Source organism: Antechinus flavipes, chromosome 3 (assembly GCF_016432865.1).
Source record: "Antechinus flavipes isolate AdamAnt ecotype Samford, QLD, Australia chromosome 3, AdamAnt_v2, whole genome shotgun sequence".
NCBI classification, from domain to species: Eukaryota; Metazoa; Chordata; class Mammalia; order Dasyuromorphia; family Dasyuridae; genus Antechinus; species Antechinus flavipes.
In genome coordinates, this window is record NC_067400.1 from 1,788,926 (window position 1) to 1,804,099 (window position 15,174).

Genomic DNA, 15,174 nt, shown 5'->3' on the forward strand with positions numbered 1-15,174 from the left:
ACTAGTGGTGGGAAGCCCAGGTCATTCATTTCATTTCTTTGAACTTCAGTCTCTGCATCTGTAAAATGGGCACAGTATCCACATGACAGTGGCCATCGGGAGGCCTGGTTGAGATAGGGGGTGTGAAAGTAGTACTTAAAGCACTATGGGAGTGTTGGCTTGTATCATAAGAACAAAATCTATCTGGAGGGCTCTTTCCATCCTAGGTTCAGGGGCAGAGAGCCTGCAGTTAACCTGGAATTCAAGGAGTTTCCATAAAATCAATACACTATCGAGCAGATATTTAGTAGGCGCCCACTGTGTGCCAGAGCTTTGCTAGGAGTTGGGATCCAAAGACAAAACTTAGTTTCTCAGGGAAGACAGAGTGTACGTAACGTATAAGTTTCTGCAAAGTAACAAACATGGGAGGGGAAGGAGGCACCAGAGGGGAGAGCAGAGAAGGTCCTGAACAAATACCTGAGCTGGGAAGGAAGCTGGGTAAGAGGCAGAGAAAGGTGAGAGGTGAGATGAGGTGAGAGATGAAAGGTGAGAAAGGTGAAAGATGAGGAAGGAGAAAAGTGAAAAGAGGTGAGAGGTGAGGGAGGTCAAAGGGTGAGGGAGATGAGAAAAGTGAAAGGAGATGGGGGAGGAGGTGAGCAGAGTGGGGGAGGAGGTGAGCAGAGTGAGGGAGGAGAGAACAGATGGCGCTCCCACCCAGAAGCCACAGTGACAAGGCCAATGGACCAATAAGCGAGGCCTGGAAAGGAAGTTGGGGACCCGGCTTGGAAGGGATGACTCGCCTCCCTCGGTGACCCTTCTGAGCCTCCGTTCCGGGGGGGCCGGAATCCCCGACCCTGCCTTTGTCCCCACAGGCGCTGAGGAACATCGCCGCCATCAGCCTGGCCATCGACTACCCGAACAAATCGACCAGCGTCTGGAAGGGTTAAGGGCCCCTCGGCAGCCCGCGGGTCCCCTGCTGTTCGGGGCGCGGGCGTGCAGGGCCCTGCTGACCGGAGGGAGCCGCCGGGAGGGTCAGCTCTGAAAGGCCTCCCTTCTCGGGGAGAGCCCTGGGGCCCGCCGATGCTTCCTGGGAGCTCCTTCAGGTGCTCCCAGGGTGACCCGTGGGCAGACAAGTGACCTTCCGAGAACCAAGCGAGAGCGGGCGGGCTTGGGCCCCGTGTCTGGTGGCGACTGAGCTTCTCCCCCCTCCCCCCAGAGCGTTTCCATTTCTGCACTGGCTGCTCAATTTCTCCTTGCCCCGGGGTGGGGGGGTGGGGGCGGCCAGCGGGACACCGCTCAGGGGCCGGCTGGAGCCGAGACTCGGGGCCTCCCCCCCTGCCCCGCGGCCTCAGCCCCCAGGGCGCCGCGGACTTGAGCCATTCTGAAACCGGCAGCACAGCAATAACTGGCTGGGCCCGAGTGCACGGCTTTCGGTCGGCTTCGGCGCTGGGTCATCGAAGAAACGAAGTCGGGTCCGAGGAGCGGCGTAGGGGACCTCCGGGGACCCGCTGGCCAGGGGTACGGGGGCATCGAGAGGAAAGTGCGTCGTGGCGGGGGAGAGATGATGGTCTCCGGGTGCCTCGTCCCCCTCCTGCCCCGACACAGGCCTTGGGGTTTCCTTGTCGATGAGCCCCGAGCCCTCGCGAGATCGGTCCCCCGCGGCTGCGCTTTGGGGACTCTCGGTCACCCCCATCGGCCCCTCGCACCCGCTCCCCAGCCCCGGCGCTGACAGTCGCTGCCCGGTTCACACTGCCTTATAGCCGACTTCGGAGACGGCCCCGACTTGGGCCCGGGGGGAGCGAGGGGGGACGCTAGAAAATGTGCCTAACGAAGACTCCGACAATTCCGGGATGAGGAGCCCGCCGGGGCGCGCCCTATTTTCATTCATCGGTTTTAGATCTCCTTCCTTTCGTACGGGTTTCCTATTTGGGATTTTTATTTGGTTGAAAAGAAAGCCTTGAGCCGACACCGCGGGGTCGCCTGTAAAAACTGGGTATAATATACAAATGGAGAGAAATATATTGTAAAAAAGCTGTCAAAAGACAAGCCTGTGTCTGGACTTGTTTTTCTCCTTCCGCTCACCCCTCACCCCACTGCGGGCCGCCCGGGACCCTGGCCTAATAGCCCCGCTCCGCAGTTTGCTCCAGGAGCCCCGACTAGGAGAGAGCGGAGGGGTTAGCTGAGAAGGCGGGGCTAGGAGAGAGCTGGGCGGGCAGGTGAGGAGGCGGGGCTAGGAGAGGGCTGGGCGGGCAGAGGGAGGAGGAGATTGGGAACCCAGATAAACTGGGGGGAGTGTGATGTTCTCAGAAATAGGGAAGCTTGAAGGCGGGGAGGGGGCGGAGGAGATAAGCTCCATTTCAGAGGCGTTACAGAATCGGGGTTCAGGGGAGATCGGACCGCCGCGCCCCCGGCAGGGAGGAGGCGAACCCTCCCCAGAGGGCTCCTCCCCGCGCGGCCCAAGGGCCCCAGCAGCACCCACGCGTGTTCCTCAGTCCGGACGGGGTTCCTCCCGGCCCAAGGGCCCCTCCCGCTAGCCGGTCCCCGGGGAGAGCTCGCTCTGGAAGGAGCCGTTCTCGGCGCCACGCCCAAGATCTCCCCGAGATGGGGGGCTGAGCCGTGACTGAGGCTCCCCGCGCTCGGAGCTGCGGGGGCTTCTCCGACCCCCAGCAGGGGCCAGGCGGAGAAGAGCCGGGATCGGGCGCTGGCTGCGCCTTCCCTCGGCGTCGGGCCCCCTGGGCAAGCGGTGGGGGCGGATTGCCCGATCGCAGCACCCGCGGGGGAGGGGGGGGCGCGGAGGGGGTCCCGGGCGGCTCCCGTTTATGTTCAGTGGCCCTCCCGCAGGAGTCAGGCCTTCCACTCCCTCTCCGTTCCGCCCTCCTCAGCCCTCCCTCATCGGCCCCTCCCGCCCTGGGCCCAGCTCCCTCCCCCTTCCCCTCCCCCAGCTGACCCGGCCCACCGCCCCTCCCAGCCCGCATGGCCGCCTCCCTTCCCTCACATCTCTCCCGGTTCGGTCCAGATCAAACCCTCTCCCACGACTGTCATCTCGGTGGGGGCCTCCCCGTCCCTCCTTTCGCGCGCGTCTTTGCTCCTCACCCCCCCCTTCCCCCCAGCTCCCTCTAAAGGCACCGGCGATCTCGGCCAGGAAGTCCGACGGCGGCCCCGGCAGCGGCTCCCCCCGCCCTCCCGCGGAGCTTCTCTCCCTCCCTTCCTCCTCCCCCTCTGACCTCCTCGGTCTCCTGGGCTGCCCCCCACGGGCTCCCTCCCTTCAGCCAGTCCCCTCCTCGTCCTGCCCCGGTGCCAGCCGACATCCGGGCACCCGTCTACCAGCGCCTACCCGAGAGCATCACCTGGCTGCCAGTGGGCGCGCCCTCCGGCCCGGCCCGTCGGCAGCCCCCGCCACGATCGCTCCGCCTCCCCCGTTGGTTTTCAAACTGACGCTAGCCACCCCCTTCGGCCCGCGGGGTCACAGAGCCGGGCGCCCGCGGCCCCTTCCCGAGCTTCTTATACCTCCCCCCTCCCCCCCCCCCCCCCCCCCCGCCAAGAGATGGGTCCCAGCTACTCTCCCCCTTCCTCCATTTCTGCGGCGGCCGCCTTGGAAGAGCCCGCCGAGGGGTGAGACGGCAGAGGCCCGGGCAGCTCCGGGAGGACGCCCAGGTGATGGCGGTCCGGCTGGCCGCTGACAGGCCGGAGGAGCCCGGATGCCCTGCACAAGGTTGCCGGTCATCACCGGGGTCCTGGGGCCCTCCCGGGGGGCTCTGCTCGGGGGCAGGGGCCTCCTGGGCGGGGGAAACCCGAGCTCACGTCCAGCCTCAGACGGTTCCCTGCTGCGGGGCCTGGGCAAGCACCTCACTTCTGCCTCGGTGTCCTCCCCTGTATAAAGGAGCGGTCTGCCGTGATCCCGTTTTACAGAAGAGGAAACTGAGGCTGTGAGTCATTGTACAGGTGTGTGCGCGCACACGTGGGGCGGACGGGCCTGCGCCGGCCTCCCCCCAGACCTGGAGCCACTCGGCGAGAGCAGCGTCCCGGCCTCCAGGAGCCCGCAGGGCAGGATGGGAGCAGAGGTTCCCCAGAGGCAGCCGAGGGGCCGGGCGGGATGCGCGGGTCACCTCCCGGAGCCCGGCCCCGGGAAACCGAGCGTGGCTGGGTCCCCGGTCAAAGTGGGCCCCTGCGTGGCGGAAGCCCTGGGCTCCTCCTTCCCGAGGCATCACCTGTCGGGCGAGGGCCGGGCCCGCAGGATCCGGGCTAGAGCCGGCGCCCCCGGCCCCTCCCCTTTCACCCCAGCGGCCTCCCAGGGAACAAACCCTGGGCGAGCTCCAGGCGGAGGCGGGCGGGAGCTGGCGAGGTCTGGACGGCTTCCTGCCCCCGCACAATGGCCTGGCGGGACTGAGCCTCCGCCGCGGGGAGGGGAGGGGGGGACGGGGAGGGGGCGCTTCTGCCGGCTCCCAGGAGGAGCCCGCGGCCTGGCGATCCCCCTCCCGGACCCCCGCTCCTCCTCTCCCCCCTGCGTCTCTGTCTCCTTCCTCACTGGGTCTCTGTCTCTCCCCCCTCCTCCTCTGTCTCTCTCAGTCTCGGTCTCAGTACTTTCCTTCAGAGCGGGTCACCAAGGCCCGTCCCGGGGCAGCCCGAGCGCCTTCTCCCAGCCCCTGCTCTAGTGTGAGGGCAAGGGAGGAAGAAGGGAGAATGGGGGGGGGGGCGCTGGGGTCCAGCCCTGGGCCTGCCCCAAGTGGCCAGGAGACCCCTCCATGGAATGGGACCGTGGCTTCTGCCCCCTGGGCTCGCCTCCCCCCCTCCCCTTCCTCCCCTCCCTCCTCCCCTCTGAATGGGTCCTCCCCACTTTCTCCACGCCCGCGGAAGCCCCGCCCAATCTGTTTTCCATGGAGACTTTGGGATACAAATGACTGCCATTTGCAAGGCAAAGAAGCGCCCCCCCTACCCCCCCCCCCCCAGGTTAGGGCTCCGGAGTCACAGCCCGGCCCCTGCGTGAGGAAGGGCTGGGACCTCCCCGGCCTCCAACCTTAGATCTTCTCAGTCCCAGCGCCGACCGCCTTCTACTGATGGGCCCCCGGCCCCGCCCGCCTGCTCCCCGCCTTCCGACCCGGACAACTCAGAGATCTCTGAGGGACGGTCTGACCAGTGCAGAGCTCACAGAGACAGAGACAGAGACAGAGAGAGACACAGATACAGAGACAGAGAGACAGAGAGGGACAGAGACAGAGAGAAAGAGAGACACACAGAGACAGAGAAAGACACAGACACACAGAGAGAGACACACACATATACAGAGAGACAGAGACAGACACAGAGAGAGACAGAGACAGAGAGAGACACAGATACAGAGACAGAGAGACAGAGAGGGACAGAGACAGAGAGAAAGAGAGAGAGAGAGAGACACAGAGAGATAGAGAGAGACAGACACAGAGACAGAGAGACAGAGACAGACACACAGAGAGAGACACACACATATACAGAGAGACAGAGACACAGACACAGAGAGAGACAGAGACAGAGACATACAGAGATAGAGAGACACAGCAGAGACAGAGAGACACAGAGACAGAGCCAGGGAGCTGGGGGGAGCTCGGGGTCGCTCACCGCCGCTTGCCAGCCTGAGGGGCTGTGCCCTGTCCCTGGCCGCCCTCGGGAGAAGGTGTCGGGCCAAGAGGAGCTAGAGGGAAGGGAGAAGTTCCCCCCAGGGTCCGGCCCACCCAGGCTCTTGTTCTCTCGTTGTTCATTCTTGCCAGCATTCGTTCTCTGGCTCCTGCCCCCCTCCCGCAGCAGAGAATAATGGAAACGAGGCTGGGTGACAGGGCCCGGGCGGGCGCTGGCCCCGACAGGGAGGGGGGGGGCGCTGGCCCCGCCGGGGGCGCTGACTCGGGTTCCGGCCGCCCTCGGGCCGGGGTTCGCCTCCAAGCGCAGTCATTTGCAGAACCTCCGGCGGCGGCTTCCTCCCGCGGGCCTGGGAGCGCCGGGTGCCTCCTCCTCGATCCCAGTGCTCGGGCAAGGCCGCGGGAGGAGCCCAGGGCCCGGGAGGGCGGAGGGGCCGGAGCCCTGGGGAAGTGTCGGGGGTGAGAGTTCTTACAGCGAGGGGAGGCCGTGGGCCGCGGGGGCGGGGGGCGGGGCTACTTTAGCCCGCGGCTCTCTGACCGATTTAACCTCCGGTAAATGAGGCTCCTGGCGAGAGTTCTGGCTCACACTCGGGGGATGGGCGGCTTTAACTGGGACAGAGCGAGTCAGGGGGACGGGCTCCGCAGAGAGGTCCCGAGGCCCCCAGAGAGCTCGCCCGCACCCTGCGCAGGGGGAGGGCGCCGGGGAGGGGGCCCAGCCAGGGAAAGCCTCAGCCCAAAGGGGAGCTCGGGACTCGGAAGAACCGGGTGAGGAGCCCGGGCACCCCAAGCACCGAACGGCAAGGCCGGGGAGACCCAGGGGTCCGGGCCTCTGGGCGACTGAAGGCGGGAGGGCAGGTCAGGAAGGGAAGCAGCGGAGGAAGGACCGAGGGCCTTGAATGCCCGGCCAAAGGCTGGCACTCTGGAGGTGGGAAGCCTCAAGGTTTGACAGCTGGAAGATGCTGTGAATCAGGAAGATCATTTTTACCAGCTGGGGACCAAAGGGGGCGGCTCTGGCCGCAGTCTTGGAGAAAGGAGCTGCCATCCTCCCCCCTCCTCCCTGCTGCTGTCCTCCCCCTCCTCCTCCCTGCTGTCCTCCCCCTCCTCCTCCCTGCTGTCCTCCCCCTCCTCCTCCCTGCTGCATCCCTCCCCCTCCTCCCCCCTGCTGTCCTCCTCCCCTCCTCACTCGGGGACCCTGGGGGGCCAAGAAGGGCTTCCTAGGGAGTCCTCTTTGTCCCCTTGGTTAAAGAGAAAGGGAGGGTCCAGCCGAGCTCCAGCACCCGCGGGGCCTCAGGCGCCAGTGCCGGTGAGAGGAGCCCAGACGTGACCCCTGGGGCCCGGCTCTGGCCAGTGCAGAAGCATGGAGCAGGGAGGCCTCTCCCGCTCTCCCAGGGCCTCTAACGGAGGCTCCCCTCCCGCTCTCTGCACAGCCCCTCCCCCCACGGGCCCCCCTGCTCTGGGCCGGGACTACAGGAAGGTCAGGGCTCTGCAGCCGGCCACGTGGTCCTGCGGGCCGAGCACTGACCTTCCCAGCCTGAGCCGCGGAGATAAGCAGCGGCACAAGTCAGCGCTTCCTCCTTTGGCTCCGGGGTCTCTCCGGGGCTGCGGGGGCTGCTTGGAGGGGCCCGGGCGCACTTCCCGGCCCGGCCTTTGCATCCAGGGCTCCCGGGAGGCGAGAGGCGCGTCCTCTGGGAGGGGCCCCGGGGCTGGGGGCGCACAAGCCCAGGCCCCTCTGCGACCGGACTTTCCGACTCGCCCCCCAGACTGCTGGCCTTGGAACCAGCAAAGCGGGCGAGGCTCAGTCTTGGAGTCACCTGAAAAGGGAGACTGAGCTGCACAGTGGGAGGCCCTTTCACTTGGTCATGGGCAAGGTCCCTGTCTCTGTCTCTGTCTCTGTCTCTGTCTCTGTCTCTGTCTCTGACTCCTGTCCCTGTCTCTGTCTCTCTCTGACTCTGTCTCTGTCTCTCTCTGTCTCTGTCTCTGTCTCTGTCTCTGTCTGATTCTATGACTTCCAGCCCTGCCCTCTGCATGGAACTTCTCTCTCCAAGGTCCTTAAGCCCCCAGGGCAGCGAGCTCCTTCTCTTTCCCTTCGCGCTCCGGCCCATCTCCCTTTGGCTCCTTGCCTGTGGGGCGGGCTCACTGCTGGGGTCGGGATGCCTGGCACATAGTAGGTATTTCAGAAGTGTTTGTTGATTGACTGGCTCCTAGGGGGTAGATGGGAAGGGGTCCCATGTTTAAAAGGAAAGTGTGGGAAGATGGGGGTCTCCCCTTGGTTCAGGGGACAATGAGTGGGACACCCCCCAGGCCGTGTCCACAGCCCACGCCAACAAGCACAGGGCATCGTGCCCGCCGGCTTGGCGTCCTGGGCCGAGGGCTCCCTCCCTGATGACATAACCCTCCCCCCTTCCCCTCCCCCCCAGCCACAGGGGCCTGGCAGAAGTTTGGCTTTGGTTTTGTGGGATGTGCCCAAAGGAAGCCGGATGCCGGGGTAAAAGGAGCCCGAGGGTCCCTGGGCGTCCCAGGTGACCAACCGGCTGGGGGCGGCTGGGCCAGGAGGCTCCCTTCCCGGTGATCAGGGCCCGGGCTCTCCTCCCTTTGCCAGCCTGACAGCCCGGCCTCCTCCGGGCCCTCGCAGGCCGCCCGCCAGCGCAGCCCTCGGCCCGAGTCGCCAGCGGCTTTTCCTTGCCAGAGCTGGCGGCCTTTTCTGGGTCCTTGTGCCGGCGGATGGCGCCATCACCTCCTCCCTGCCCGGCTGCCCTCTGCAGTTCTGCTCTCCCTGGTTCTCCTCCTGCCTCACTGTTCTCTGCCAGCTGATCCCCCCCTTCTGCCCCTGCCCCCCTCCTCCTCTCCCTCCTCCTCTCCCCCCACATGATGTTCCCTGAGGTTCTGCCCCTGCCCCCCTCCTCCTTCCCACCCCCCAAACCTTCCCTCTCCCCCCCCCCACACTCACGCCTCCCTCAGTCTCCATATTCGCCTCTGGTTACTTCTTTCCTGATGACTCCAGATCTGTCTCCCCAGCCTCAGTTTCTCCCCTGGACGCCGCCGCTCTATCACTCGCAGTGCCCTCTGGGTATTTCAGACCGGATCTCCCGGGGACGCATTAAACTCGGTCTGTCCAAAGCGGAACGCGCCCCCCCCCCCCCCGGCCCCCGCCGTCATTCTGCTCAGAGGCTCCGGCCTTCTTCCGGCCTCCAAGGCCATGGTCTTTGTGCCCGCCCTTCCCCCACAGCCAGGCGGGTCTCTGGCACCCCGGCCGTCCTCCCTATACACTCCTCCATGGCTCACCATCATCACCATCACCCATAACCTCGGAGAGCCCCGGCCGCTGGGGGGCGGCAGCAGCCCGACGGCCGCGGAGGCGGCGGCACATGGCGGCCGAGGGCGCGGGAGGGCGGGAAGATCTGGGGATGGAGCCGGGAGACGGGCCAGAGGGGCAGCTGGGGGAGCCGCTGATTGGCCGGGCCCTGGCGAAGAAGGGGCAGCACAAAGAGCTGGAGGCGAGGGGGGAGGGAGCCGGGGAGTGGGGGCTGGGGGGGTGAGAAGGGGGGCGGGGGAGAGGCTGGGGGGCGGAGCCCGTTTGGGTAGGGGGTGAGGCGGTGGCCTCGGGGTCTCTCCGGCCAAAAGCGGCCTCCTCTCAGCAGGGGGCGCTTCCTCTCCTCCCAGGTCCCCCTCTGCCCCCAGTGCCGCCCCCAGCCCCTCCGGGCCCCGGACTGCCGCGGGGGGAGGGGGGGGAGACACTGAGGAAGAAGCTGAAGGAGGCCTGGGGGCGGGGGGGGGCGGGGCGGGGAGAAGTGGGTTGGTGCAAAGGGCCCCCGCGGCGCCACCTGCTGCCAGCCTTGCTCCCTGCCCAGGAGCCGGCAGCCTTTGGCACAGGGAGCCCTCTGCACCAGGCGCTGGCAGCCCGAGCCGGGCTCCGGGAGGCCCCGCGAGGAGCTGTTGCCGCATGCAGAAGGCCGCCCCCTCCCCTCCCCCCCCGGGAGCCGCAGGCCCGGAGCGCGCGGGGCAGCTTCAAGGGCACCTGCTCCCTCCCCGCAACCGGCCTCGGCGCCGCTCCTCCCCGGCCTTCCGCACAGAGGCCACTAGGGGCGCCCTCAGAGGCCGCCTCAGCCTCCTCCCGGAGGCGCTGCCGGGAGCCCCTCACCCCTCAGCCTCTTCCCGGAGGCACTCCCATGAAGCCCCTCACCACAACCTCCCAGAGGCGCGGGGGGAGCCCCTCGCTGGACTGCCTGGCACCTCTGCCATCTGCCTCCACGGGCCCTTCCTCTATGCTCCCTCTGCCCTGTCCTCTGGGGCCTCCTCGGTCACCCCAAGCGCCAGTCCCAGGGCTAGAGCCACTTGCTGTGTCTGGGCCAGGAGGGAACCCCCCTCCAGCTTGCCCCAGCATCCCCCTCCCCCTATTTCCCAGACTAAGAAATGGAGGCTGAGCAGAAGGGAGATTCTGGAAGCAGCAGAGCAGGGACAGAAACCCCTCCTTTGATGGATGGGGAAACTGAGGCAGGGGAGAGTGTGTGACCTGGCCCCCGGGCCGGCCAAGTGATGAAGCTGCCGCCCCCTTGCCCGGGTCCCCTTCCTCTCTCCCAGATCCGGGCCCTGTAACCCGACCTGCAGCTGTCCTCCCCCCAGGGCGACATTCTTCTCAGGCCCTCACCTGTCCTCCCCAGACCAGGCCCTTCAGGCCTCCCCTCCCTATCTGATCGGCTGCCAAGTCATGTGTCCGGCTGTGACCCCTGGCTCCCGCCACCTCCTCCAGGGCCTCCCTGTGGCCTCCCCCGGCTCCCCTGGGACAAAAGGACACCCTCCGCCTGGCTCTTGGCTGCTGCTCCCCTTGCAGTCCTCCCGCTGCCTCCTTTCCTGATTTATCACTGCCCCGGGGCGGAAGGAGGCTCCTGCCCTCTCTGGCCTCCAAGCGTGTCTCCTCCTCTGGCCGCAGGAGCCCGCTCAGGGGCTAGCTGGGCTCCCAAGGCACCTCTGGGTTGTCCTCCTCCTCCTCCTCCCCTTTCCAGTGCCCTCCGGCCTCTGCCCTGACCTGGAGGTCATTTCCCTTGGGCCTCCTTAGGGCCTTTTTCCCAACGGAATGTGAGCTGGGGGGGGGGGGGGGCGCTGTTATCTGTGGGTCCCTGAGGCAAGGCAGCAGCAGCAGGGCTGGGGGAGGGGCCTGAAGCCCCCTCCCCCCAGGCCGCCAGGAGCTCTCCAGGACTGGGAGCCTAGGAGCTGGCGGGCTCAGTCCCGAATGGCCGCAGTCACACCCACTGTACACCTGAGGAAACTGAGGCTCCCGAGGCTCGGGAGAGGGGGAAGGAGTGCTCGGGGCGCCGCAGAGGCTGCTGCTGAGCAGCGAGCTGGAAGGAGCCCAGAGCTGGAGGCAGAGCGGCCGGTGCTCGCTTCTTCCCTGGGTGACCTTGAAGGCCTGTCCAGGCTCTGGGCTCCCTCCGCTTTCCCATCTGTGAAGTGGGGGCTCTCCCCGGTGACTCCCGGGAGCCCCCTCCCCCCGCGGGAAGGTGCCCCGAGGCGGGGCTCGGAGGGCGGGGCAGCCCCAGGAGGGGGAGGGAGCGGGGCTGCCCGGGCGGAAGCGGTGTAGGAAGCGCATCTGGCCCGGGGGGAGGCAGAGGGGAAGGGGGAGGGCGCTGCCCCGCTCCCCGGGGGAGACCCAATGCAAATGAGGCGCCCGGGGCCGCCAATGGAAGGCCGAGGCGGGGCCCGGGGCGGGGCCGGGGCGCCGTGGGGAGCTTCCCTCGGCCTGGGGGCGGTCCCCCGGGATGGAGGGGGCGGGCGGAGGGCGGCGCCTCGAGTCCCGGCCGGCGGGCTGGGCCGTCCCCCTCCCCCTTAACGGGTCCCGTCCCCTCCCTGTCCGCCTCCTCGCGTCCCCGAGCTCGGGCTCCTCTCGGCCCCCCCCCCCCCCCCGAGCCAGGCCGGGCTCCTCGGCTCAGGCCGCCCGCGGGCCAAGTTCCTGGGCGGCTGCACCTCGCGCGGCTCCCCCGGCCGGCTCGTGCCAGTCTGCGGGCGCCCCCCGCGAGCCATGGAGGCCGCCCACCTGCAGCCCGCCGCCGCCGTGCTGCGGCGCTTCTCGGTGCGGGAGAGCTGCGGGCTGAGCCCCGAGCAGGTCCGCTGCGGCCGCCAGAAGTACGGGCTCAACGGTGAGTGAGCGCGCCGCCCGCGCCCCTGGCCCCGCGCCGGGCTGGCTGACAGGCGGCGGGGGCTGCTTCCCGCCCCGCTCCCCCCGAGCCCGGGCCCGGCGCGGACGCTGGGAGGGAGGCGTGGGGGCTGGCCCTTCTCTGCGGCCGGGGAAGGGGCTGCGCGCGGGGAGGCTGCTCCCCCCGGGGGCCTCCGGAGACCGCGGAGCGGGCGGGGCTGGGGGAGGGGGGGCCTTAGTCTGCCGCGGCGCCCGAGCCCCTCGGGGACAGCCGGGGAAACTGAGGAAGTCTCGCCCAGGGTCCCAGCGCCAGGCGGGACGGGAGCCGGGACTGCGGTCGGGGCCGCGGCGGCCGTGAGGCTCCAGGCTGGGGCCACCCCCGCCTTCGGGGGCCCCACACCCGGGCGGGGAGGGGGGCGGAAATGAGGCCCCGGGCGCTTCTGCAGCGTCCCCGAGGCTCCTCTACCCGGAGAAGGGCGTGTGGGTGTCCGGGGGCGGGGCGCGCCTCGAAGCGCCGCGGAGACCTGGGGCTGCCTTCGCTGGGGGCCGCCGGGCTTCCGGCCGAGGCTGACTTGGCCCCTGCCCGCCCGGGCCCGTCAGCACCCTGGCCAGCTCGAGCCGCGCTCGCTCTCTTCCTCCGGCCTGGCACGACCTCTGCCCCCGCTAGCCTGAGGCCGCCCTGCCCCCGGGGGCCCTTCCCTGGCCGGGGGAACCCCAACGCCTGGGGCAGGGGCCGGAGCCCCTGGACACCGCTAGCACCCAGGGCTGTCAGGGCTTCCCCCTAAGCGGGAGCTCCCTCGGCGGTCACCTAGCCGGGCTCCTTCCTTGTCCCGAGGGAGAGGGGAGGCCCCGGAGCCGCCGCCAAGGCCCAGGGGAGCGGCCGGGCCCAGGCTCCCTGCCAGGGCCAGCCTCAGTTTCCTCCTCTGTAAATCTAACCACGAGGGCAGCGCTGCCCCCTCCCCGGGGGACTCGGCCCGCGGGGCTGTGTCCACACCCACCACCCGGTGTGGACTTTCTGGGCGCTTCTGGGTTAGAGAGCGCGGCAGCTGCCACCTCCTGGGCTTGGGGGCTGGGATGGGAGGCGCCCCCTCCCCCTGCTCTAATCCAGAGCCCCCTCCTCGGGCCCTACCCGAGCCTGGATGGCTCAGTGGGGGGTGTTTTCTGCCCCATATCTGTCCCAGGCCCCTCCTCCAGGTCCCCAAGTCCCCCCCATCCAGGGTCCCCAAGGCCCGAGAGGGCATAAGCCAAGAGAACAGTCAACTTCCCCCCCACCCCGATTTTGATTCCAGGTGTTCTTGGCTCTCATTGGGCGGTGGGCTTGTGACCGCCCCGAGTCAGGGCCAATGGGCCCCTCTGCCCCCACCGGCCCCCCGGACTTCACTAGGGCCTCCCCTGCCTCAGCCTCCTGTCCTTGGGAGGCGGCTCCAAGGCTGGCCCCGAGGGGGTCGGGCCGTTCTCGGGTTCCCCTCCTGCCTGCGTCCCCAGCCCTCCCACCCGGGGTTCTTCGGCCCCCCAGCTGCTGGGGGCTGGCTTTGTGAGGGAGCAGCGAGCCTGGGCCAGTCACTCCGTTTCCTCTCTGCCGGAGGCCCAGGGGCCGGGAGCTGGTGCCCACCTTGGCGGTGCTGGCGGCCGCCCGGATCCTCGGGTCAGCGCCTCCCGGCCCGGGCCAACGGGTCCTGCTGCTCTCCGCAGCTGTCAGGCGCAGGCCGGGCTCCCATTTGTTTATTGGAGCTGTCACTGGTGTAAACACTATCTTTCCGGGGCAGAAGATCGCCGCTCTTCCCTTTTTTTTGTGTTCCTATATTTAGTTAACTTGGAGGAGGAGCCGGGAGATAAATGGGGTGCTCAAATGTTCCCCCCTTAAGGGCCCCAACCTGCCTCCTTCCCACCTTCCACTCATCAGAAGGGGTGGGAGCCTGGCCCAGCGCCTGGAACCTCAGGCAGGATGCCCATGACCCCCTGCTCCCCCTGCCCGTGACCCCCTGCTCCCCCTGCCCATGACCTCCTGCTCCCCCTGCCCGTGACCCCCTGCTCCCCCTGCCCGTGACCCCCTGCTCCCCCTGCCCTTGACCTCCTGCTCCCCCTGCCCGTGACCACTGCTCCCCCTGCCTGTGACCCCCTGCTCCCCCTGCCCGTGACCCCCTGCTCCCCCTGCCCTTGACCTCCTGCTCCCCCTGCCCGTGACCTCCTGCTCCCCCTGCCGTGACCCCCTGCTCCCCCTGCCCGTGATCTCCTGCTCCCCCTGCCCGTGACCCCCTGCTCCCCCTGCCCGTGACCTCCTGCTCCCCCTGCCCGTGACCCCCTGCTCCCCCTGCCCGTGACCTCCTGCTCCCCCTGCCCGTGACCCCCTGCTCCCCCTGCCCGTGACCACTGCTCCCCCTGCCCGTGACCTCCTGCTCCCCCTGCCCGTGACCCCCTGCTCCCCCTGCCTGTGACCCCCTGCTCCCCCTGCCCATGACCCCCTGCTCCCCCTGCCCGTGACCTCCTGCTCCCCCTGCCCGTGACACTGCTCCCCCTGCCCGTGACCTCCTGCTCCCCCTGCCCGTGACCCCCTGCTCCCCCTGCCCGTGACCTCCTGCTCCCCCTGCCCTTGACCTCCTGCTCCCCCTGCCTTGACAGCTCCCCCCATCAGAGCCTCCAGGGATCACTTGGGCCAGAACAAAGCCCTGCGGGGGGTGAGAGCCGGCAGCTGGAGAGGCTGGAAATGCTTGGGCTCTGCTGGGCCTTTGGGAGCCCCGGGAGCTGTCACAGGCCAAGGCCTAAGGGCCGGGGGATCGTCCGGCGTCTGCTCCCTCGCCTCATTGCCCAGTGCGACTGTTTGAAGGGTCCCTGGTGTCCGGGGCTGACTCACTCCCCGTTCAGTGCTTGGGCGCGTGTGACAGGGAAGGGGGTGTCCAAGCCCCGCCCCCCGCGTACAGCCCAGAACAGAAGGGCAGTGGGCGGCTGCAGTGCTGCCCTCCGCTTGTTTGCCCAGCTGGTAGCTCTCTCCCTCAGGCCTTGGCAACTGGGGCCCAAGTGTGGCCCGGGCCTGGGTTGTGCTGCCGGGTCCCCCCAGCTCGGGCCCGGGGGTGGGCTCCTTTCCTAGCGGGGGGGGGAGTTGAGGGGGAAGAAGGGGGGGTTGAGGGGGCGGGGGAAGGGGAGCTTTGAGGGAGCGACGGTCAGCGGGCCTCTGGCTTGTGTGGGTGGGCAGCGGGGGGACAGAAGAGGCAGTGGGGGGTGGGAAGGGAAGGGCTGGCCCCAAGTTCCAATCCTGACCCCCTCTTTCCTGTGCAGACGGCCTCGCCCCGGAGCCCTCGGCCCCCCTTTCTACAAAATGGAATGATGGTCCCTCTCTCTGAGGCTGGCGGGTGAGGGCACAGAGGCCTGGGGCCCCGGGGCAAGGGGACCCGGCGCTGGGTCCGAGTGTCTGCGGTTGGGGGCTGCCCGGCCCTGCCCCAGGGCCCGAGTCCCAGAGCCCCGGTT

General features: G+C 68.4%; 2 protein-coding genes across 2 annotated transcripts in view; both read left to right on the forward strand.

Annotated features, from left to right (window-relative positions):
* ZZEF1 (zinc finger ZZ-type and EF-hand domain containing 1) overlaps positions 1 to 2,025 on the forward strand; it is a 44,056-nt gene extending 42,031 nt beyond the window's left edge. Inside the window, exon 55 of the mRNA XM_051985091.1 lies at positions 852 to 2,025. Within this exon, the coding sequence (XP_051841051.1) occupies positions 852 to 926 (75 nt within the window). The 3' untranslated portion in view covers positions 927 to 2,025. The remainder of the gene's footprint in view (positions 1 to 851) is intronic.
* Positions 2,026 to 11,347: 9,322 nt separating this feature from the next.
* ATP2A3 (ATPase sarcoplasmic/endoplasmic reticulum Ca2+ transporting 3) overlaps positions 11,348 to 15,174 on the forward strand; it is a 51,775-nt gene continuing 47,948 nt past the window's right edge. The window contains exon 1 of the mRNA XM_051991546.1: positions 11,348 to 11,716. Coding sequence (XP_051847506.1) covers positions 11,599 to 11,716 — 118 coding nt within the window. The 5' untranslated portion in view covers positions 11,348 to 11,598. The remainder of the gene's footprint in view (positions 11,717 to 15,174) is intronic.